Source organism: Pleurodeles waltl, chromosome 1_1 (assembly GCF_031143425.1).
Source record: "Pleurodeles waltl isolate 20211129_DDA chromosome 1_1, aPleWal1.hap1.20221129, whole genome shotgun sequence".
In the NCBI taxonomy this organism is placed as follows: Eukaryota; Metazoa; Chordata; class Amphibia; order Caudata; family Salamandridae; genus Pleurodeles; species Pleurodeles waltl.
Window position 1 is genome coordinate 617629907 of NC_090436.1, and position 24227 is coordinate 617654133.

The window sequence follows — 24227 nt, forward strand, 5'->3', positions numbered from 1 at the left end:
ATATGCTGTCTAAGGTCATATTATAGTTGTAGGTGTTGGCCACAATGTCTACCAATGGCACAGATGCACAGCGTTGTTGGAGCACTATTCCACAGGTTTCCATTAATGTCTGCCAAACTTAAAAGATGACAAATACAATGATTTTGTTTTGATGAACTGCTGTTTCTAAAGGATGGCATCATATGATTTATTTCAAAACTAAAAGTGATCTACCAATTAGTGGCAACTCATCCATTATGGTGCTCCGGCATTGACCCTCTGTTTTCTCTCCCTCTCACTCTGAAGGTCTACACTAAAGCTGCAGATCCATTTTTGGGCTCTCAGAGTGACGAGGCTGTGGAAAAATGATACATAAAATGAATATATCTTGGCATGCGAGAAGACCTTGTCCATGTTGTCATGCACAGTTTATGTATGTAGAGTGCTCAGCAGAAGCGGGTCTTCAAGCAGTCCTGACAGCTCTCAAATAGAGTGCTACCTCTTAGTGATCTAAGCAATTGCAAGACCTCGTGATACATTTACAGTGATAGACAGTGCAGGGTCAAGTGAGGAACTACACCGACAAACAAACTTTACGTATATTTTCAGCCCCCACAGTGCAAGGAGTTCAACTGCCAGGACAGAGGCAGAACACTTTCTGGTGGTAGGGCGTAAATACCATTTTCAAAAAGACTGTTAAATGCTGTGTCGGTGTGGGTGACCGTGTGCATGTTTGTGCATGAGAACATGAGAGATTTAGAGTTAATGTGTGCATGCATGAATAAATACATGAGCAGCTGTATGTGTGGTATGTGTATGTGGGTGCAGATATATACGTAGCCCCAAAACTATAACAATAACCAGCTGCTACTGCTAACAAAAGCTGTGCCATCTTCACATATTTAGGCATCTTTGAGGTTATGCGCGCCATGGGCTAGACTGCAGAAGGGAAGCTACAGGCTGGAATTCATGCAGTACTTCTGAAGCAGTTTCATTTGGTGGCAGTCGTGTGAAGTTTCCCATCATTAGAACCAGCAGGCCTAGGTAAAGTGTGTAGGTTCAGAGGGTTCCAAGAATTCCTTAAGTAAACTGCACAGTCAAATCTGATTTTTGTATTTCACACTGTGACCTGCATATTAATACACTGCTTGTGCCTTCACAGTAGTCTCGTGAAGTCTCGTGATCACAGAAGGTCACTGAGGTCTAGCAAGAAGGAGTTAAAATCGTTTACTTGGGCTTCCAAGTAAGTTAGACTCTGAACTCAGATGTCTAACTTACGTATTGCATTCCACCTCACATTTTGTGTAAAGCTAATAGCCAATACTTAATGGGTACAGCACCATTCAGAAAACCATTACATTGAAAAAGTAAATACACTGTCATCATGTCAATCGGGAGTACAGAAGAGTCTATGGTCAAGGACAATGGATTAGAGGCACTTGTGAATGAATCCAAGATCGGTGACTAACACGTTTTGTTCTGTCAGACATTAGTTATGTGGAATTTCCCACAATACCTTTGTCTGACACTCTGAAAGACAGGAAATAGTGGCAGAAACAACCAGAGCAGGGCAGGTCTTCAGCTTAAGACCTCATTTAGAATTTAGCGGACAGAAACCTCCATCAAAATTTCTTTGCAATCCACCACTACTGTATTGTACGTGCCATAGGCTATAATGTACTTTTAATATGACAGATGGGCATCCACCACATTTTCAATGGAGTATTACATCTGTCAAATTCTAAATAAGGCCCAAAGACAAGGATGAGACATACAGTCTTCTACCTATCCCTTTTCTTATGCTTGAGACCGCCTGGAGATTGCTATGGGTGTACTAGGCAATGGGAACAGAGTTGGAGACCAATGCTAACCTCAGAGGGGCATATATCCAACTACAAAACCAACATCAGACCTTCCATTAGCAGTTGATGTTCACTTTGGAGAGGCATTTAGCTCTGGTGTACAATCTTAAAAATCACCTCACTCTAATTGATAACAGGGAGACCATTGAACAACTAAGCATTTTTTCACATGCTTGCCTACAGCTGGCACTGAGTGGCCAGAACATCTTCTGAAGGATAAAGGTTTCCTCTGGATGCTCTTCTCAGTTTTTAATGTAGTGCTGTACTTAATACGTAACCACCTTAAAATGGATGGCAGTCCTCAAGGTTTGGTCGTATCTCATGTACTTTGTTTGAAAAATCATATAACGCCTATATATGATGCAGCTGATCAGCTGGAATTACATTATAGTACTGCAACAGGCAGCAATAATTATGTATGTTTACATGTATGTATATGGTATTTCTATAGCGGAGTGCTGCACATGGATAAAGACAAGAATGGGTAATAGGAGTGGAAGCTGGCTTGTAGATGGTTACTGCACTGTGATGTAGTGCTCTTTGAAAAGGTGAATCTTCAGCTCTTACCTACACTGGAGCAGCATTGGGGTGGTCCTCATGGACTGATTGATATAGGGATGTATGTTGTGGGTGCATAAATGGAAAATGCCTGCTTTTCTTTCATACTGCTTAGTCAGCCATCAGATGGAGTTGGTGCAGTTGATGGATTCCTGGCTGCTGGTGAGCTTGTCTGCAACATATAAGGGGTGCTGGTCGTGATGGCTTTGTCTATAATGCAGCTGGTTTTGAAGATGGTGCGGGTTGGCAAAGGCAGCGAAAGTTTTTTTTATTAGGATTGGGGAGATCTGATCATATTTCTTCAGTCCCTAGGTAAGGTCTGCTGCAGCACGTGGGATGCCAGTAAGGTGTGCAAGTGTGAAGTCTGGGAGACCATTGACTTGGACATTACCATAATCCAGATGCAAGAGTAAGAGGGTGTAAACAACAGTTCTTAAGTCTCTTTCTGGAAGAAATACTTTCCCTTTCTTTAGAAGAGAGAGCTGGTCCCAGGCCATCTTTGTTTTTTTGGGCAACATATTTCTTGATGGTAGGTGTCCAGGGTGAATCCTTGTGACTTGTCTTTTGGTGGAAGAAGAGGCTTGAAGCTGTCAAATTTCATAGCAATGAGTCAGGTTTGTACTGTATCTTGTTTTTTGTCCTTAGCAATAGCAGGAACTCTGTCTCGTTTGGGCTGAGCTTCATGTAGGCGCTGGACGTTCAGCACCATAAACTCATCAAGTCAGCATCAATAATTCTTTAATTGGAAATGTTTGTGAACAGCTGTAGCTGCGTGCTTCTGATGGTTGGTTCAAGTAAAAAAATAGCCAGTTCAATTAAGTTTCATAAAATCTGGGGACAAAATATCCCAAAATCGGTCTTTTCTTCAGCAGGCTCAAGTATCCACCAAACTGCGGGTCCTTGCTGCTGCCATACTACGCACCACAGAATTGAAAGAAATACGTTCCAAACTTGCTGCCTTGTATTATCAACAAAGAGCATCAAAAGCAACCTAACTGTCCTTCAGAATGTCCACTGCCTAGCTACTAGTAAACAGCCTAGATCAAAATCATAACTACTAACCATAAGATCTGGTTGTTTTACCTAAAATATATGCATGGATTTTCATTTACACTTTCACCAGTCTAACGTGCAATTCACATTTCCTCCCTAACATTTCTGCCTGTTAGAAAACCACTTGCCTGGACAGTCATTTTCACCCATATCGCAGAGCGCTGGGATCACCATTGTTGTCCACAATGCATTTAATTTTAGAAGTTTTTCCTTTTCACTGTAGAAGAACTAGAAAAAAACCTTACAACCCTTGGATATCCTCTTTTGGGGTATGGGATTCTTTTGGTTGCTAGCACTAAATGCTGAACATTACTCAAGAGAATAATTCAAACTTGGAATGGTTTAACCGAAATGAAGCCATTCAAACAAGAGAGCTGGCCGATTCCCTATCCAATTTCTTTTTAATAAACTTAACAACATAAAAAAAGAAACTGCAAAAGAGAGTATAACCTTCTTATGTATTCATGTACTGAATGAAGCCTAAGGCCTGGAGTTTTCCAAATTGATAAAGAACTTCTCTCATTTAATGAGCATGAGAAACTGATAACTTCCCTGAAACCAACTGGCTCTGCTTTGAAACGCTGCTATTACAAAAATGTTGTAGAACTGTGATTCCCAACCTTTTGACTTCTGTGGACCCCCATTTTATCATTACTGCAACCCAGGGACCCACACTGGATCATTATTGGAATCTGGGGACCACCCACTGAGTGATTACTGAAAGCTGGGGACCTAATCTGTTAATATTATTTCATTTTCCAAGTAGTCGCAGACCCCTCCCCCCATGGGACCCCGGACTATAAGTTGGGAGCCACTGTTGTAGAAGTAAGAACTCTGCAGGGCAAGTAGTCCCCAGTGTCATGTTACATCATTGGCGAATTGGTACGGATTACTGCTGGATTCTTGGATGAGAAGGTACAAAGACAGGGGCTGCCCCTCCAAGCATGATAGCATCTGGGAAACTGTGTTGATGTGATGTAACCCAAGACCTCCCAGTGGAAATATTCACCTTACACCCCCACATATCACTGGCTACCTGTAGCCCCATTGGCATCTCCGAGTTTTACTCAACTATCTTGGAATAAATAGACTGATGGGGTAGCGGACAATATGTCATTATCTCTGTGTATATAATGTACGGCAATTAGGACGATTTGTATCAAACTTACTATATGTCCTACTCATATATCAGTAATGCTTAGGCGTATGCCATGTTTATTTGTTAAAAAACAATTTTAAAAAAGTTTGGGGAAAAAGTAAAAACTGTGTGTCATTCTCATTTGAAAATGGTCAACGGCTCCTTATTGACATGTATGATTTTTAAAGTACATTAAGTCAACACCAGTTCATCCTTTGAATGCTGCACAATCAAGAATATTTTCATCTGCATTCCTTTTGATGGATTTTATCAGTTTGTGTTTTTTCCTAAAATGGTGATTCCAGGTCTCGGAGGAGAAAAATATTGTGAAGGTAAGTTTCTATGGGAAAGCAAAGTTTTACTATCTTTAACTCCAAATCTACACACCCTGCTGAGATATATATATATATGTATATATACCTTCGAGGTGCGTAGATGTATCTTGAAACTTTATGGTTTCTACATCTGAAAATGATGCCTACATGTTTCAGCCGAAATCAATAAGCTCTCGCAGGTCACTTGGATTTCTTCAGGTCTAGCTCTCGTTATTACTAAGGGAGTCTATATAAATCAGGTAGCATAAGGTTCTCCTACCTGTGTCCTCAGTTAATTAGGGTGCTGATTAGCTTCCTAGGCCACTCTTATCAGCCAAGAGGGAGTGGGCATTTCCCTGTAATCACACTTACATCAAGGGTACTATGCCTCATTGCAACCTAGCGTACCTCTCCTCTGCTGCACTGGATAAGATAGGTTTTCAGGCAATACTAAGGGCATTTTGAAGCAATAAGTGAGAAAAATGAGGTCTAAGGAGAGGATGTTAATGCTGTTTCCTACCCTTGACGTTATTCAGGGGTTTATAGTGAATGTAATGCAACTGTGAATTCTGCCATGTTCTGGTACCCTAGTCTGGAATAGGGGTACAATCTATGTCTGAGGACCTACAAATAATTGTCAGACTGCGCTATACCTGGGCAGTTCATAGACTGTTGATATAAAGTGTACTTACCCGAGGAAATCTTCCATCTCTTTGGCTGGTTACATACGGCTCTTGGTTGCCCCACATGTTTAGCGCTGGTTGATAGACCTGTAGGTCAAAAACACACATATCAACTCAAAAACCTCTTAGATTAATATCATAGTAAATGACTAAGAAATTGTAAAAGACTTCAAAGCTAAGCCATACAAAGCATTTAATGAATATTCAATATTCAGATATTACATGTAACACAATAGCCCACCAAAGAGACCTGTTTTGGAAAAAGGTTAAAGATTGAACTCTAAGGTTTGCAGGTCTTTAAATGGCCTCTTGCAGCTGAAACAGCCACTAGTTTACGAACAGTGATTTACTATTATCAGTTTACATTTCATTTTTAAATCATTGTTTTATGTCATCTTTACATTAAGTAGAACCATACCAAAAGCAATGCAAGTCACAGCACAGCTTGATAGGAGTGGAAACATTTAAAATAGTTAAATTAAAAATAAAACAAGGCGTGCACACACAAGGTACAAACTTAGTAAGGTTGATTTTCTCTGCCATGTGCAACTGGCATGTCTATTTCAATTCCAACAAAATATGTGAATGTAGCAGACTTAAAACACATGAACATCTTGCAGAGGTGGGCAGGTCAAGGTTCTATGATATGCTATATTCGTGTAACATCTGCTATATGAGCAAAGGCAGTGTAAAAAAGGAATAAACAATAGTTACGTTCAGATACACAAATATTGTTTCCCAATCGGTGCATAACACATTGGGATAAACAATTTTTTTTCAAGGTATAATTCACAAAAGGATTTGTGTACACCCAATTTGCACTGCACGTGAAAACTTTAGTGCACACACACACACACACGCACCTTTACCCCATGGCAAGCGTTGAGGGCTATGGCAGGCGCAAGGCCTGGCTTATTCTCAACTGGATGCAATACGCAGGCCTCCCATCACTTGAGCGAGTTCTGGGCTGGTGCAGTGCTCCCACAGAGGAAATTCAGTCTATATTGTTTAACCAAGTACAACCAATGGTGCAATGCATGAACAGTGTTGTACAGGATAAAAATCACCCATAAATTAGGACCACGACTGGGTTCCTGACCATGTCAACGAGCCACATGGATGGAGGGGATTGTTAACATAAACAGGCCTCTACCCTATCGCTCTACCAACATAGATTATGGAAGTCAATGAGTGCTACTTTAATATTCTTGAGGAGTTAGCCTACAATACCCTTACTAGCACACTAGCTCTCATGCCTTGAAAGGATATTGAACAGGAAGTATTAGAAATTCCCTGGGTCGTGGATATGGCTGGATCACCGTGATGGTAAAGGAGTTACAAAAATCTCAGGGTGGCCTAAATTAATTCCAAATATGGGTATTCATTGATCTTGGTGCTCTTCCATGTTCACAAAAATCATTGTTCCCAAGATAGTGGAGAAAAAACGAATGCTTTCCTAATGAAATCCTGTTCATACTGATGGATAAGCCCGTTAGTACCGCCACCCATTGCACATCCTCTGTACCCCTTGGCTGCCATTCCCCATGTGCACAATGGTAACCCTGTTCTAGTCATACAGGAGTCAGCTCCACCCGAAAGGTTTCATCTGTGCTTGCTAAGGCCACACAATAAAAAGGTTTTCATTTGGTTATTTTCACTGGAGCTATTTTAGTCATATGAGCGAAAATCCTTTACTCCCCATAAAATGAGCAGTTCTCATAATACAAAATGGAAACATTGACATAGCTAATAGGGCTTTTAGACTGCATTCTCAAAAGCAGAGCCCTTAAGATTGAAGGAGTCCATTGTCTAGGCCGTCGAGGTCACATACTTCACACATGAGCTAGTTTTGCACACTCACACAGCAGACATTATAACTGAATTGATTACACAACAGAATGATGGGCGTTTCTCAGAGACTTCATGAATAGCATGTCTGCTTTGTTGAATTGATGGCTCTCTTCACATCCGTCCATCTGTGGGAGCGCTTTCATGTACTAAAAACCCTGCAGCCAAAGGCTTTGTACCCTGCCTTGGCTGCCCATTCCAATATCTATGACATCCCTGGCTATGAAACTCCTTTCTCTCTCAGACATCTATATAGTTATATTATATATATTATATATGTTGAAGATGGCTCTAGTGCTAAGGACGTGATCACAATGTCCTGAGCAATAGTATTCCTCTATTCGTAGCACTTCAAGTGGCACTGAGCAACGTTTGTTAACCATGTAAGTTTGCCAACAACACGTAGGACAGGGAAAGGTTGGCAATGTAATTGAAGCATGTGTTCTGTTATTTACTGATGCACTACATTCCCAATGTGCCAAGCTGAGCCAAGCGGTCACTTTTAGTAAACTGATGCTCCAGACATTATTAGTGACACCAGCTGCTACCATGAGGTTGGCACAGTAAGCCCGGTACTCCACTTCCAGAGAGAACAATTCAAGGTGTTACAGTAGCAAAGCTTTAACGGATGGTGTACAATTCTTCCTACATATGCATTTCTCATGCTTTCAGAATTCCCTTAGGGTATACACCTTTCAGAGCCATCTACATGCCTCGCCGATGCCTTTATCTTTCACTAACAGACTGTGTGCTCTAACTGTATAGGTAAGGCTGGCGACATCGGACAGGTGGCTGGAAAACACTATATATATGATATAATAATTATATAGATTTTATATATGTAACATACGATGATTAGTTTCAATATTATTTACTCACACCATTAGAGAATTCAGAGCAGCCCACCAGCATCAGTATAGAATTGAGATGATGCATCAAGCCATACAACTTGCTGCTGTGCTCTCTCCACCAATGCGTGGGGCCTAACCACCACCCTCAGACAGCTAACATGGACTGTTCTAGTCCCCTCTGAATCAATGAGCAGAATCAACCAACGACAACACAACACTTGTACCTGAGACCGAACAAAAAAGTACAGTACAGTCTTGGGCATCACATTTATTACATTGAGAGCTCTTGCTTCTATCAGTATGGGTCCAGCAGCTCCTAAATAAGCCATTAAAACAGCTGAGCTCCTCTAGGTTCATGTCATCAAAATATAGGTTATGGCACAATTGAAGTTTAATGTGGAAATCGCAATTAGCTCCCACGTTTATTAATGGCTTTCAGGCACAATTCAAGTTTTACATGGTAGCAAAATGCTGCTTTGTGTGAGGAACCGGACTGTGTGGAATGCTCCACATTTAAGTTTCTTTACAAGCAGGACTCAGTACAGGCAAACCATGGTTGATAATTTGCTCGAGTAAAGCTAAAGATTTTTTGTGAATAAACACTGACGCTATTTTATGTCATTTGAGCCAGCGCTTGGTGCAAACACCTTTCAGCGCTGTATTATGAAAGCAGATTTCCGGGGGTGGTATTGTGAGAAGAATTGTTCTGCGAATGTTTTGTGTTGCATTCTGTGGTGCTGTTGTACCAAAATATTCCTTTGTAACAATACAGCCAGTATATAAAATAAAGGATGACTGAAACTGTCCCTCTAATTGCAGCGCTACGCCCTAGCAAAAATATTTGGTAAAATATGCTAAATCAATTCAAGTTCTGGTTGAGATCCACTGTCAATTTCCGGCCTGCATTCGACTAGATCGAGGGCACCATTCCTGGAAAGCTTCGCCAGCTGGTTATATGCCTGAGGGCAGACTTACGGAAACCTCGGCCTGGACGCCATTCATCTCTATCGGGCCCTGCACGGCCTTCTCTTCAACTCCACCACAGTGCATCTGGGTCAATCAGAGCAGCAGCGCTCGTGCACAGTGGCAGATCCGGAAACAGATCAAGATGGCAGTGTGTGCGCTGCTGGACCCGCTGTCCTTTGTGTAACCCCTGCCCCATGCCACGTGATCTCTCTTGCATGGACTGTTTGCAACGATTCACAAAAAACATACATTTCACATAAATAATAGTGGGGTGGATGCTGTTAAGCTTACTGGGGCTGTCGAGCATGGTAACTGCAATCAAATTCGAAGCAGAAGGCAGGGAGAAGATAATAGCTCCTCCCCTAAATCCCCCAGAACTCGCGCAATATGTTTTTTGGCACAAACATTTTTTAACTTCGTTACGATAAAATAGATAATTTAAGTCTAGACACTCTCTTAATCCATCAGCTACTGCCCCAAATCCACACAATACTCCGCAGGCAACACAGTCGTACCTTTCCTTACTGTAAATGTGCTGTGGTGCGTTGTGATGGCTTTTCTGGGTTTGTCCCCCAAGTATAGAGGCCACAATATTATGGACAAAATATCGAAGAAAAAAATATCGAGAGGCAAGTAGGTTTGGATTTTCTATACCAAACGCCACAAAAATGTACATACGTAGCACATACATTGTTACGACACACAGATGAGGAGTTAGGAATAGTAAATCTATTCTTCCCAGCATGCCCTTTCCTTTTGATATTTTGTCCTCGAGATTCTTATAACACAATATTATTGGTGCAGATATTTATTATTACAATTTTTTCTCTACTTGTGCTACCACAAAGAATGCTGTAACTAAGGTCCTGATTATGATCTTGGTGGGTGGGGTTACTCCTTCACAAACCTGACGGATATCCCGTCTGCCCTATTGTGATCCAATTATATCCTATGGAGATCATAATACGCTTGTTAAGGAGTATTCCAGCTGTCAACGTAGTAATCAGGCCCTAAGACTTCAAACTGGGCAACTGAGACGATAGGTTCAAAATACAGAGTTTGTAATTGATAAAAAAAAGTCAGAAGTAGTGACTAGTTGGGGGATCAAGTTCACTTCAGTTGCTTCATAGGCTTCCCAGGAAAACAGAAGCAAAAAGTGTTTTGTACAAACTTTCAGGGAGATTACTAGATTCTGGAAGGGTTGGAGAAACATTTGTGCCAGTTACACAGGCAGCATACAGTGTCAGAGAGTTGCTGATGCCTTATATGGTGCTGAATTCCAGGACAAAGCATTTGAAAAAATACATGCAAAATCAGACAGGTAAAGATTTAAATTCAAATAGCTTGCTTCAGAAAAAAACACATAAAACATGTGTGATTGAACAATTATTACAATCCCTTACAGTGGGAACAAGGAACGATATAAACCAAGACTTGATGATCCATAGGGGTTGCACACACAATCTCCAATGGCCAAAATGCGGGAACTGAGGATCAGTATGATCTGGAAGACAGAAGAACATATATGTGTGACAACTGTTAGAAACAGAAGTGAGGAGTGGTGGTTGCCTTCGAGGAATTTACCAAGGAAATGCACCAGTGTGCCGGCTAATCATAAAAGTGAGCTCTTCACAAGAGGAGGGCTTAAAAAAGCATTCCGAATGTACTAGACGTGGTAAGACAAAATAATTTAAAGAAGGACAACGTTAAAGCAGATAAAGCGAGAGAGTGAGAGAGAGAAGTAGAGGAGGACAAGGAGCAACAAAAGGCTCTCTCAGTGTGTGACAAGCAAGAACTGCAGCAGAAGCTTGGAAGAGGTTTAACAGCATTAATAGAAAAACACACAGCTGCAACGTGGCGGCCATCCATTGGGTACCAAGATCACACTGCTTGTCTCTCCATGTTCTGTGCTGAAAGCTGGTGTACCAGGTGCCCCAGAAGAGCAAGGTACATGAAAAAGGAGATTGTGAGCTGGTCCTCGCACAATGAGCCACAGTCACATCTGAACCTGGTAGCATTCTGGTAAAGTATTAGCATTAAAAGCACTCAGTGTTCTCTATATGTATCACACGTTCACAGCCATATAAATGCGCCACTGCAATTAGGATTCATTAGAAAGAGTGATGAGTATTGATAAACCTTTGTTAATTTACCGTTCTTGGCTTACTTCGGAACGTCACATTTTCCCGAGATTTTCTCAAAAATTTCTTTTTAAGACGCATGCATGCATGGTTCCAGCTTTAAACTGCAAGTTAATTTTGGAATTTCTAACCTATCACTCTGTTTTTGAATCATAATGCTGTTGTGGTAGAAGAAAGATTAGGGTTCAAGATTCATATGGAGGTTGTGTTTACTTCAACAGAGTCGATGCTCACCAGCTTGGTGGACTTCCTGGCCACACACCATGGAGCAGTTTAAGGAAAAAGGGAGTTATTATTAGGTGTAGGCGATGAATTCCGCTCCACCTGTGGAGTTTGCTGAGTTTTGTACACTCCGCGATCTGCGCGGTGTTCCCAAAAACTCCACGGATGGGCACAGAGAGGAGTTTTTCCTCTCACTCATGCTCACCAACTGTAGGTTGGCAAGCGAGAAAAATCAAATAATAGACCACTTCCTGGTGAGATTTCTCAACGCTACAGCTCGCATTGAGAAACCTGCAGCTCGCATTGAGGAAGCTGCCATTCGAGTACAACATCTATTTGAGCGGTAATAAGAAGCAGCGCCCTCTTGCGCTGTGCATTTTGCCACTAGTGCTGATTTCACAGCGTGGGACAAACTCCTGGCATTAAAAATCAATGCGAGCAGCACATCTTACAGCAGTTCACTGCTTGCAGAACTCCGCATAGTGGGGCAGAATTTTTTCTGCACTTTGTGGCATTCCGCATAGCAGAATTCCACAAACTCCACCAAGGCCTAGGTATTATGAGCCTCAAAAGTGTACCTGAATGCCTGTCGCTCCCAACCTAAGTGTAAAAGATGACACTGCAAACATAAGAGGTCAAAAGGCTGATTCTACTGTTAAGGAACAAGTAAGGACTATTTAGATATTTGCTCTTATTTTGAGCTCTGGTTGTCTTTTCCTCTTGGTTAGACAGAGAATTCCAACTGGATCGTTCCGAAGATACTGTACTTGCAATGGTATTGTGAAGTGGAGATTCTTTCCTCTACTTTAAATTGACATTTTTACACTGGATGAATGTTTGAACTTCTAGAATTTGAGAGATCCACACAATAGAACTGGCCAGGCCAAGCTGCAACAAATACAATTAGAGTTCTTTCAGGTCTCCTAAACTCTGCAGTATCTTCTACGCCATCAATAGGGAACAGGAAAAGTCATAAAGAATGTTCGGTCCATGGACGAGGCATAAGGTCTGAGGCACCTTCATTTTTGGAGAAGAATTTAGACAACCCATGAGTTGGTATCATATCGGGAGGGGTTGAAGGAGATTATGAGCTTGCCAGGTGCTCGTAAACTCCAGTGGCTACAATATATCCAGGATACCGCAAGACATATAGGAAGGGATAGCCTGTGGAGGAACCAGGAGTTGACTTGCCCTGCAATAACCAAGAGTGATCTGGCTAGGTCCTACAGGGATTTTAAAGTGTTTACACACTTGACTAACCCTGTGCACAGCATCATGACTTCTAGGTCAGTGGTTCCCAACCTTTTGACTTCTGTGGACCCCCTCTTTATCATTACTCGAGCCCAGGGACCCCCTCTGAATCTTTACTGGATTTCGGGGACCCCCCCACTGTGTCATTACCAATAGCTGGGGACCTAATCTGTTAATATTATGTAATTTTCTAAGCAGTCACGGACCTCCTGTGGAGGTTTCACGGACCCCCAGGGGTCCGCGGACCACAGGTTGGGAACAACTGTTCTAGGTTCTTAGTTTTAAAGTGGTGTTCTGAGTGTGATATGTGCTCAGCGTGGGGCGGGATGTGGAAACAGTGGCACACTTTTTATTCTTTTGTAAAGCCTATAAAAGCCCCAGGTTAAAAAGGTTGGTCCCCCTCTGTAGGCAACTAGGCACTGCCCACTAAGAGGCTTTAAGAATTGTGAAATGAATGTACATCAACAAGCATTAAAAATGAGTCAAGAATACTGTAGACTGGAAAGAAGACTAGAAATAGGAATATAAAAAAAGAGTTTCAAAAACGTTTGGAAAAAGAAAATCTTGCCAACAAATGAAGGGTGAGAGGAAAGTGGAACATATGATGGGAGGGAGACAGTTCACATAACAAAAAATGAAGCATAGCTGAAGCTCAATTCGGAAGCATGTATTCTGGGCACAATGAAGCAAACAGAAAGGGAGAGTCGAGGAAGAAAAAGAGTGAAGATGGAATGGGCGAGGTGAAAAAGTGGCAGCCATGATTAAAAGAAGATGTATTCACATTAATAACAGACATAGAAGGGAAGGAGATGTGGCGTTGACTCTTGGATGTTATTGGCATGGTTTCGTAGCTCAATTGTGGAGTTAGGGAATCTCCCCCCTCTACAAATGCACTGCAAATAATATAAATAATATAAATAAAAAAGCTATATTTGGTTTTTAAACAGACTGTGGTATTATTAATACAGGTGGTTGTTTTTTTTCAGGTTCAGTTTATTAAAGCTCAATATTAGTATGGAACATTTATTTCAATACATATAATATTTCCAGTTAGTATTAGTGGTACAGTTCACGTTGATTCTAGTGGGCACACTCTAACATACATTCCTGTAAAATGGAACGATTCTTTTAGCTCGCAGTCATACCCACCAAATGCAGCAAAGCAATTGTCATCTGGAATGAGGGAAGCAGTTTCTCTCTTTAATAGATTTTGTTCTGCCCTCACTTGAAAGTGAAGATGCATTAATGAAGGGAAAGGAAAATGTTTTGATTAGGCAGAAGCTGTGTGCTTCCACAAAAAAGTGCTTGTCCACCACACAGCTATGATGATTTTGTTTATTTAGCCAGCTGCCTACGCTTGAAAGTTTTGGGGCACACATATGCCATCGAACTGCTATAAAAGTGTTTTAGATAACTAGATCATTTATGTTGTTTTTCTCTAGCAGTAGCATCGGTGGGAGGAGGGCAGTCATTAACCTACATGGATTTTTAGTCAAGTCCTGCCTACGCATTTGTAAAGAATATGGAGCCTCTCAAAGTTATACCGCTATTATCCAGATCATATTTAGCTTTCTTCAACAAATAGTAGAGTTTTAAATTGCTTTCTGAAAGTCAATCCCTCCTTAGTTTTGCATATCTTCAAAGGTGAAGCGTTCCAAAGTCTGGGGACGAGATTTGCAAAATACAGGACAACACTACCAGTCTTACAGATCTTGGTGATCTTCAGTTGATGTGAATCAGTTGATTTCAGCATAAAAGATCATATCAAATGACTAAGTAGTCAATGATCTTTAATATATAAGGCTTGGTGGGCCATGCAGAGTACTTCAAATGTAATCCTCCGTTTAACAGGTAGCTAGTGTAAAGAGGCCAATGATCCGGATACTTGCATGTTTTTTGCTATCTTTATTAGGATACATGCAGCAGCATTTTGCATCACCTGCAGCCTTTTTACCACATATTGTGAGCTTCCAAGATAAAGAGAATTCCCATAACCTAGATGCAAGAGAAATAATTACTGAACCACAAGTGTCTGCAATACAAAAGGTAGAAATTCTAATTTTTCCCTAAGCATTCTCAACATTCCACAACAACTAGCTGCCAAGGTCCATACTTGTTATTCCAAGGTGTGTTTTCTGTCCAGCCAAATGCCCTAGTTTTTTACCATATTTTTGGGGGTTGGAAGGCTGCCTAGGGAATCTGGCCAGCAAATCAGTGGCCATCGACTGAAGACATTACCAACCAACATAACTTCCATTGGGTCCTCATTTAACTTGCGACAGCTATCTGACATCAATTTCTCAACATCTATTAGGGACAACTTAAGTTGATCTATGATAAGAGTTGTAGCAGGCGTGAGAAAGTTAACAATCTGAGTGTCATCAGCATATGACACTACTGAAAGGCCATAAGACTGCACAATTTCCATGTGTGGATGTCTATACAGATTAAAAAGAGTGGGCCTCAAAGATGAGCACTGAGGTACTTTGCACTTCAGAGGATGGATCTTCTAATAAAACTGCTTCGTGCATACTTGAAAGCTCCTATCCATTAGGATGGATGAAAACAAGGTCAACACCACCTGCCTCCTTCAGGCCCTGCAGTAATACTGAGTGTGATACTGTATCAAAAGCTGAGCTCAAATCCATCAGTATTACTGGTGCTTAGCTGCCATGGTCAATAATTTTTCTCAGTTTTTCTGTGACAGCTAATATTGTGGTCTCTGTACCACATCCTGGCCTAAAACCCATCTAGGTAGGACTGAAACTACCACAATTTTCCAAAAATAATGATATGGTAATCAACATGTTTTTCTAACATTTTGCTTATCCCTGGAAGGAAGGATATAGGTCCATAAATTTCTACTAATGTAGGTCTAGCAACATTTTTTTAACAAAGGCCTTACAATCACGCTTCCACTCTGTATTGAAAGATTCAACAGTTCTTCCAGAACAGGGTGAACCGAACCAATGTCTCATAAAAGCATAGGAGTTAGTGAAGGGTCTCGTGGAGATTCAGATCTGACTGTTATTAATCCTGCTAAATCTTGCTTACTAATAGGGGGAAATTCTAAGAGATTTTTACAAGGCAGGATATCATGAGTACCAGGTATCAGGCCATCTGGGTATATTTCCTTATCTGAGTACAAGACATATATATCATTGCATTTTTTAGGAAGAAGTTAGCAGGTTCATTATAGTGATTCTCAGATTGCACTCTGGGGTTTGCCAACAAATTAACTATTAGATGACTTATGTATGTGTGATGAATAATAGGCAGAACGTGCCTCTTTGATAGCGAAGTGGTATCTTTTTACTGCTTTTTTTCTATTCTGATTTACAGTTTGTAGCATATGTTTTTCTCCACTTCCTTTCTTGAATTTGCATTCCTTCTTCAGTTCCTGCAGATCGGTATTAAACCATGGGGCTCAATTGGAGTTATGACCAGTTTTATTAGTCCTAAACAGAATACTCTTGTCTAAGGATGAGGTAATCCAAGCGTTACATTTTGGAATTGCCTCACTAATATAATTTCCTAGCTTCGGTTGAGTAGTTGGAAGGGAAAATTCTTAGCTATTAGGGTCTTATCGTGACCATCAATATCTAGCTTCCTAACATCAGGGTGAAAAATTGGGTGAAAAATTGGTCCTTCTCGGGAACTAAGAATAATAGGGATAAGATAGTGGCCCGACCAAGTGACCGCTTTAGGACACATTACTAAGCTACTGTGAAGATTGCAGAAAGTTTAGGTCAAGTAGGTGACCTATCTTGAGGTAGGTTCTTCAACTAATTGAAACAATTGTAGGGAAGCTAGGTCCTGTAGGAGATTCCCTGCAACAGCACAAATAAGCTCATGAAAATGTATATTCAAATCACCCAAAAAAGTAAAATTGGGCTGGTTTAAGATCATGCCAGCCAACGCATCTGGAAGTGTTTTTAAAAATTGTGTGGCTGGTCCTGGAGGGCGATAGGCTAGGACCCCTCAAAAAGAAAAATTAGGGGTAAGAGTGATATAAAAGGAAGTGCTTTCACAACCAGGTATGTCAAGAGGAGTACAACACAGTTTAAAGTATTCTTGTGAATGACAACTATCCCCTCACCAATTTTGGCCTGTCTTGATACTGCAACCATCACATGCTCTTTTAACCTACACCAATATTATTCTGCTGTTCCGTGCTTCCACACAAATACATATTCATTTCCACGCCATTTACTTGTAAGGCTTTACATTACCATAAGGCATCCCTTTAAAGCCAGAAGTACTGGCCTTGCCAATGCTCGTTTTACTTGCATTCTTACCAAGGGGCGCTGAAGTGTACCCTAGGATCCACCCTGGTCATCTTTTTCTCTAGGCAGCAAGCACTGCTGCATTACATGCACTCTTGCCAGTACAGAGAGGAAAAACATCCTGCTAACATCCCGCTCCTTAATAAATTACAGCTCCATTGTCTTTCAAGTCTACTGCCCTGCCAAACAATGGGCAGAATCTGCTCACAAAGGTAGCCTCCATGGATGCCAGAATACAAAGATTTTGGTTCTAGTGAAATACTTGCAAAAGAACCAGCAACCTCAAAGGTCTTTGTGACAGATGTACTTGGACAAGACAGGCAGCAAAGGGTAGCAGACAGGAGTGATCAAATGCTAGGTACCCAAATGTAGAGCCTGCAGAAGGCTTTCAGATGTTTCTGAATTGGCTGGCGTTGCAAAGAGCATGAAACAATGTTTGATCAACTCAGTGCACCAAATATGAAAATGTGGAGCACGACATATAGGGGGTCATTCTGACTTCGGCGGGCGGCGGAGGCCGCCCGCCAAAGTTCCCCCGACAGAATACCGCAGCGCGATCAAAAGACCGCCGCTGTAATTCTGAGTTTCCCGCTGGGCCGGCGGGCGACCGCCAGAAGGCCGCCCGCCCGCCCAGCGGGAAACCCCCTTCCACGAGGATGCCGGCTCCGAATGGAGCCGGCGGAGTGGAAAGGGTGCGACGGGTGCAGTTGCACCCGTCGCGATTTTCAGTGTCTGCTATGCAGACACTGAAAATCTTTGTGGGGCCCTGTTAGAGGGCCCCTGCAGTGCCCATGCCATTGGCATGGGCACTGCAGGGGCCCCCAGGGGCCCCACGACAACCGTTCCCGCCAGCAAGGTTCTGGCGGTCAAAACCGCCAGAACCAGGCTGGCGGGAAGGGGGTCGGAATCCCCATGGCGGCGCTGCAGGAGATTCCTCAGGCCAGGGGAAAACCAGCGGGAAACCGCCGGTTTCCCTTTTCTGACCGCGGCTTTACCGATGCGGTCAGAATTGGCCTGGATGCACCGCCAGCCTGTTGGCGGTGCATCCGCGGTCCCCGGCCCTGGCGGTCTATGACCGCCAGGGTCGGAATGACCCCCACAGATTGCCAAACTATCTCAAAAGAACTGGGAATATAAAATCCAGCAGGAAACCCACAAAATCACGGTTTTGTTCACATGGACTTTTCACCTTGAAAACCTGGTGCAATAGGCGGTGGCTGGGTCATCATGAAAAATCTGTTGGGAATTGTGTAGATGACTGATTAACGAGGTTATAATCCATTCACAAGCTCAAACAAGTAATACCTGCATCTCTGAAACACCAATGCCCGCAGTATTACTGCCAGGGCCCAGAAATACTGATGCAGGGTTCCGTAATTGGGTCCATGATTTTCTGGACTGAACAAGCGGCCCTTTGTTTTCATTAGGAAGGTATGTCTCTTAGGCATTAAAGGGCAAGCAGAGGGCTAGGTGTCATGAAAAAGCAGAAATCTCGTAGAGTTCTTGCCCTGCCCCCAATGTTTTCAACACTTTATTGAAAGTATCCAGTCACAATCACATTCTCAACCAGGCACTGAAAACGGAGTAGGGTTCATCTTGTGGACTCTTGCAGGCAGCCATTACGATACACTCCCTTGTGCACTTCAGTGCCAGTCTTGGTGGTTAGCTTTAATGTGTCCTTATGTAATGCCTGTACATTTCCCTACCATCGGTGATATTTGTACGGTCTTTTGCACAATGTCCCACATTTCTCAACGACCATAATGCACTGCCCATCCGTACATTACCACCTAATAAACATCCATATTATTACACTAACTGCTATTATGAAGAGACAACCATGAGATATTCTCACAGGTACATTTTCCCACGTAAATGAAAAGTCATACAAATGAAATAATGTGTTTATGGTAACAATGGAGAAATATTTTTTAAATTAACAAGGCAAATACAAAACATACATTCCAAATGGTGGCAATATGTTTACTTTCTCTGCAACTACAGGCCCTTTAGTATGTGTAACACTAAAGATATGAAAGTCTAAAGTATAAATTGTATGGCGATTTGTACTTGCAGGAATATGACTGTGAAATCTCAGCAAATAATTCGACTCCAGTGTTTCTTCCCTTCTTTTTTCCACAGTTGCTAGAGTTTTCAGTAAAAGCGAAAAGGGACGGATTGGACAAGAACTGGCAAGTCTAAAGAGCGCCTGGTCTACCAAGCCTTAAATTGTGATGAATCGCTGTCTGGCACTTTTAAAAAAAAGTGATAATATATATCACATTAAATTGTCCTTCCAGACAGTCCACATTGCCAGGAATGTATCTCTGGGAGGAATCTCAGTCTACAATAAAGCATGGGTTGATGTTGAAAACACTTCTGGGCAACAGAGGTACATGGGAATATGGCACTGTGTCCTAGGTTTGTTTTCATGCCAAGATTCTAATTTAGACTGTTAAGGTTACCAAGCTAGCTCTGCAGTCAGTGAAATGGTGCATACCGACCAGCTGCTAACAAAGGACCGGACGGATGTGTGTTGTTACTGCACATGAATTACAATTGTTTCGCATCCTGGAATGCAAATACTGTGCCAAAACCAAGTGTTGGTAATAAATGCTGCAGTGTGGTTGGTCGCACAGTTGCCAGCTTTAGATTTAGAAACTCATTCTTTTGTTGCAATGTAACAGGGGAAAGGTATCAGCTATAATAAGCATTGGAAAGCCACAAGCCTTGCCTCTTTAAGGGTGTTTTTCATGTATTTATTTTTCAAACATATAGAGGGGAAGCACTGGCCCTACAGCACAGGCAGTGAAAAGCACACCCTTTCGGTGGGCTGACCCATTGCCTCTTGCTCCATGCTGTGGTAGGCAGAAGATAAATGTGCATGACGCTTCAAGAGTCCAATGGATGAAGAGATCGAAAACCTCTGTATAGTATTAGTGGGTGCATACTTACTATTTTTTTTTTTTAAACATGAGGCCGGCAAAACAGTTAAAGCTGTCTCCAGGCAATACCTGAAAAAATATTGGGGGTTTACTCACTTTGTGCATTCATATCTTCTCCTATAGCCTTCAGAATCCTGGGAGTTTTAGGAGGTTCAGGCATATCCATTCATAAAAACCCACTACCCCCACCTTAAAATGTATGCCCTGCTTAGACATACAGCATGGTCAATGAGATGAGAAGATCTGAAGACAAGAAATAGCATGTTTGAATCTTATCAGGCACAGTGCAACAAAGCTACTGAGTGCTGTTTTGCACTAGATCAATACTAACCTGATGACATGCTCCACACTTAAGACCCAAATTAAGAATGAAACCCAAAACAAATAATTCCACACATGCGGTAAGAAGCCACCTTCACCCTTTCTCTGGATGTTTACATTCACTGATCTTGACTAAGATGTGGCACCATCCTTTTTCAGAAAAGGAACCAGGTGACCTCCTTTCTCAAATCAGTTTTGTGTTTACCCTTGATATTCGACAGGGTCAAGGCGAGCAATCGGGTGTGGACTTTGGATTCTTTTGTTCTCAGCTGACTAGTTTTAGGCACATCTCCATCTTGTAGTTGTGTGTTAGATAAGTACAGACACTGTAGCTATCCTGGCTTCACTGAAGTTAACAGCAAGCCAATCAAGTAAGAAGTAAGACCGCCTGCTGACAATGCAAACAAGAGCTAATAGTGCATTGATTCCAGAAGAAGCCAGAACTAGAAGCAGCAGAGCTTTAAATACTGAGCAGTTTGCACTGGACGCAGATGCACCCATCTGGTGCTTTTATTAATTTCATCATCCCTGCAATTTTGATCTATATTGGTAGACATGGGTTGCAGGTATCCTCATTCTTTGTGAATCGATCATGCAGAGTATTTTGCCGGTCTGTCGAGTCAGGTAAAACCTTTAATAGTAATGCTTTTTGTCAGTGTCATTCAATAGCTATGAGTGAAGACTAAAGATGTGATTTAGTGTCTGGTTAGCAGATATTTCCATTTTTCCAGCGGTCATGTTGGATGATTTAAAACCACTGCTAAGGATGATGAAAATCTAGCATATTTAGGTTTGTTCATTAGGTTAGCAGAGGTTTCTCCCACAAAGTGGCTGTGCTTCCCAATGGAGGAGCCAAATAGGTGGTAAACATTTTGGTAGTTAATCCAACAGTACTTGTCAAATACTGGCACAGTGACACCGGGGATGTCCTCCAAAGTGGGGGTTACCTAGAAAGTGCGCTACAGCAGTCTTCTTTAACATGCGGGTTTTTAATCCCTGAATGTTAGGGAAATTATACTTATCTTTTCCAAAATGTCTGTCATAACATCCTCTGTGGTCTTCCATGGCGTTAACTTTGTTATTGTGGTGGAACAGTCAGCCTTGACTGGGCTTCTGGTCCCTCACCAAGCGTGGTGGAATCAACTATGGACCTTGGTGGTGTTAACAGCAGAGCCTGAGGGGTGTACACATGCAAACTGTCTGCCACAAAGGCACACTAAACAGACCGGATTACAACCACATGAGCAGATGTCGAATCTGCCTGACTGTTTGCATGTTGACCCAGAAATGTATCTACAATAAATATAATAAACTCCTACTTAAGGAAATAAAGTGACGTTGGTTGTCTAGTAACTTTACTAAGTCACTCAACCTGTGGGTCTAGTCGCAAAGATTGGTCTTTCCTGGGCAGTATAATCTGTTACATCCACTTATATAACAAAGCACTCGGTTTCTACATTAACTTAACATTTCCAAGTTGAGAAGTGAAAACAAGCCTGTTTTGCTTTAAAAATAATACTTATATCATTGTTGCACTGTAATGCTAACAGTTTAACAATTTTCACTACCGGCCCAATGTAGGATGCCAATTTGCGGTCTCAAAAAGTGAAAATTGCCATTTGCGACCACAAAATGGCCTGGTACGATGTACCATCCCTATTTTGCAAATCGGTATACAGTTTCCGACTTGCAAAATAGAGAATGTGACTCACTAGTAGGAAGGGGCGTCCTGATGGTGTCCCTTCCTAATTGCAAGCGAGTCGCAGTGGTATGTATGATTGTTTTGTGACTGTGTGGTCACAAAACAATCGCAGTTAACCCCAATTTCAAATAGACCACTGCCTACTCTGAAAAAAATTAAAATAAAACTTTTCATTTCTTTTTTTTAAATGCAGCCTGTTTTCCTTTTTTAAAAAAACTGCTTTATTGAAAAGCAGTCACTAACACGGTGGTCTGCTGAGCCCAGCAGGCCACCATCCCTGTGAGTGCTGGCCATTCCCAAATGGGTTGGAAATTGTGACCTACTTCATGAATATTGATGAGGTAGGTAATTTGCGACCACACTGGGAATCGCTAAATGTGTCTGAGACACATTAGTACATTTCATTTTGCGAGTCTCTAATTGCAAGTCGCAAAACATCGCAATTAGAGACTCACAAAATGAAATGGTCATATATCTGGCCCTAAATGCGAAAACAAAATCACTAAAACAAACTAGCCAACGAGGCTACTACATCTTATGCCAGAATTGAACACCCTGATCTAATATTAAAATGATGCTATAATGCAGCACAGGTAGGTTATTCTAAATTCACACTGTACGTGGCCAATGCTTCCTTTTGTATATTCCATTCTGCAAGTGGCTGCATTCAGTGAAATCAACTGGGGACAAGGTGCACGTGCAATGAGAATGCACTGGGAGCCTTTGATTTGTGTTACTGCAAGAATTCTGGATTGCACTGAAACGTTTGCAGGACGCAAGCAGTGGACTGATTAATATATGTTGCAATTTTTCATGGCATGACAAAGAAAAGCTAATTTTAAGCCAGCATTCGAAAATGTCTTCTTGAAAAATTCCTTCAAGTTACCTCTCAGTACATGTGGTTATTTGCAAATGAAGTATACGACCTATATTAACTCTAGGGTTTAGTGCCTTCACTGAGGGGATTGGAGCAGGGCGACACTGACACTGCAATCAATAGCACACAAACTGCACATTTCAAAGGCTTGAGATATGGTGTGTGACAAATCCACCCTCGAAGCGCTATTTCATTCACTAGTGAGTTATTAGCATGTGGTAAACCAGCCCATTCCTCCTCCTCCGAGATGCTTGTACAACCCCAGAACTCAAGTGAGACCAGAACCAAGAAGACAAGCCCATCAAACCAGCTTTAATGTTTGAAGGGAAAGCCCCGAAATTCCTCTAGATGGGGCCTATTCTTGTTATTGTTGTTATGAGAAACTACTGTGGGCGGCGTTCGAATAAACAGAATAAATACTGTAGCAGGAAACAGGGCCAAACAGATCCCAGAGGACGACGGAGCCAAACAGCTGCAACCTGGCACAGAAATGGGAAACTGAGGACGACTTAAGTCTTCAGCCTCATCCTGCTCCAAGGTCAGAGGAGGCAGGAAGCAAAAGTACCAGCACAGGGGCACAGTGGGCACTACTCTGAGATGAGTATCACGGAAGTATTTACACAGGAGTCTTGTGCCTGGAATCCTTGTCTTAAAGAACTGCAGAATAAAAAGTGGAAACCATTTTTCTCTATAAGAAATAATATTTCTCTGCACCATACCTCCATGTTTAGGAATCTGAGCTGTGCAGGCTTTTCCCCTATTTGTTTGGAAGAAAGCGAGTGCGCGAACAGGCCTCAGTCAAGTCAGCGTAGCAAGCTCAAACTCCAGACCAATCATCTTTTCAAGGCTAGTATCCAGGAACAATCAGACATGTATGTATGTGTTTAGTTTTTATATTTATATTTCCTACAAGTTTTGACAAAAGGCATAAATATATATATATATATATAAATACACACACATACATGTACTTATATGACTTTTGTTTTACTTTTGACCTCTATCCATTTTCTAACCACCCAAAAAATCATTACTTCCTTTTATCACAACCCACCAAGAGCAGGACTGCAAGGAGAACTGAGGATGAAAAAGGTAACGATCAAAGAGTCACAGAACATCCAGATGAGCCACCCTGAGCCAAAGCATGATGATAGCCAGCACTCCTAAGGTTGGCAAAAAGAGGGCAGGGAGCCCAGGAAGCAGCACATGAGGAGCCAAAGGGTTGGCGTC

At 41.8% G+C, this 24227-nt stretch overlaps 1 protein-coding gene across 1 annotated transcript in view; it reads right to left on the minus strand.

Annotated features, from left to right (window-relative positions):
* Nucleotides 1-24227, minus strand: part of NREP (neuronal regeneration related protein) — a 77898-nt gene that overhangs the window by 16391 nt on the left and 37280 nt on the right. The window contains exon 3 of the mRNA XM_069226474.1: nt 5597-5674. Coding sequence (XP_069082575.1) covers nt 5597-5674 — 78 coding nt within the window. The remainder of the gene's footprint in view (nt 1-5596; nt 5675-24227) is intronic.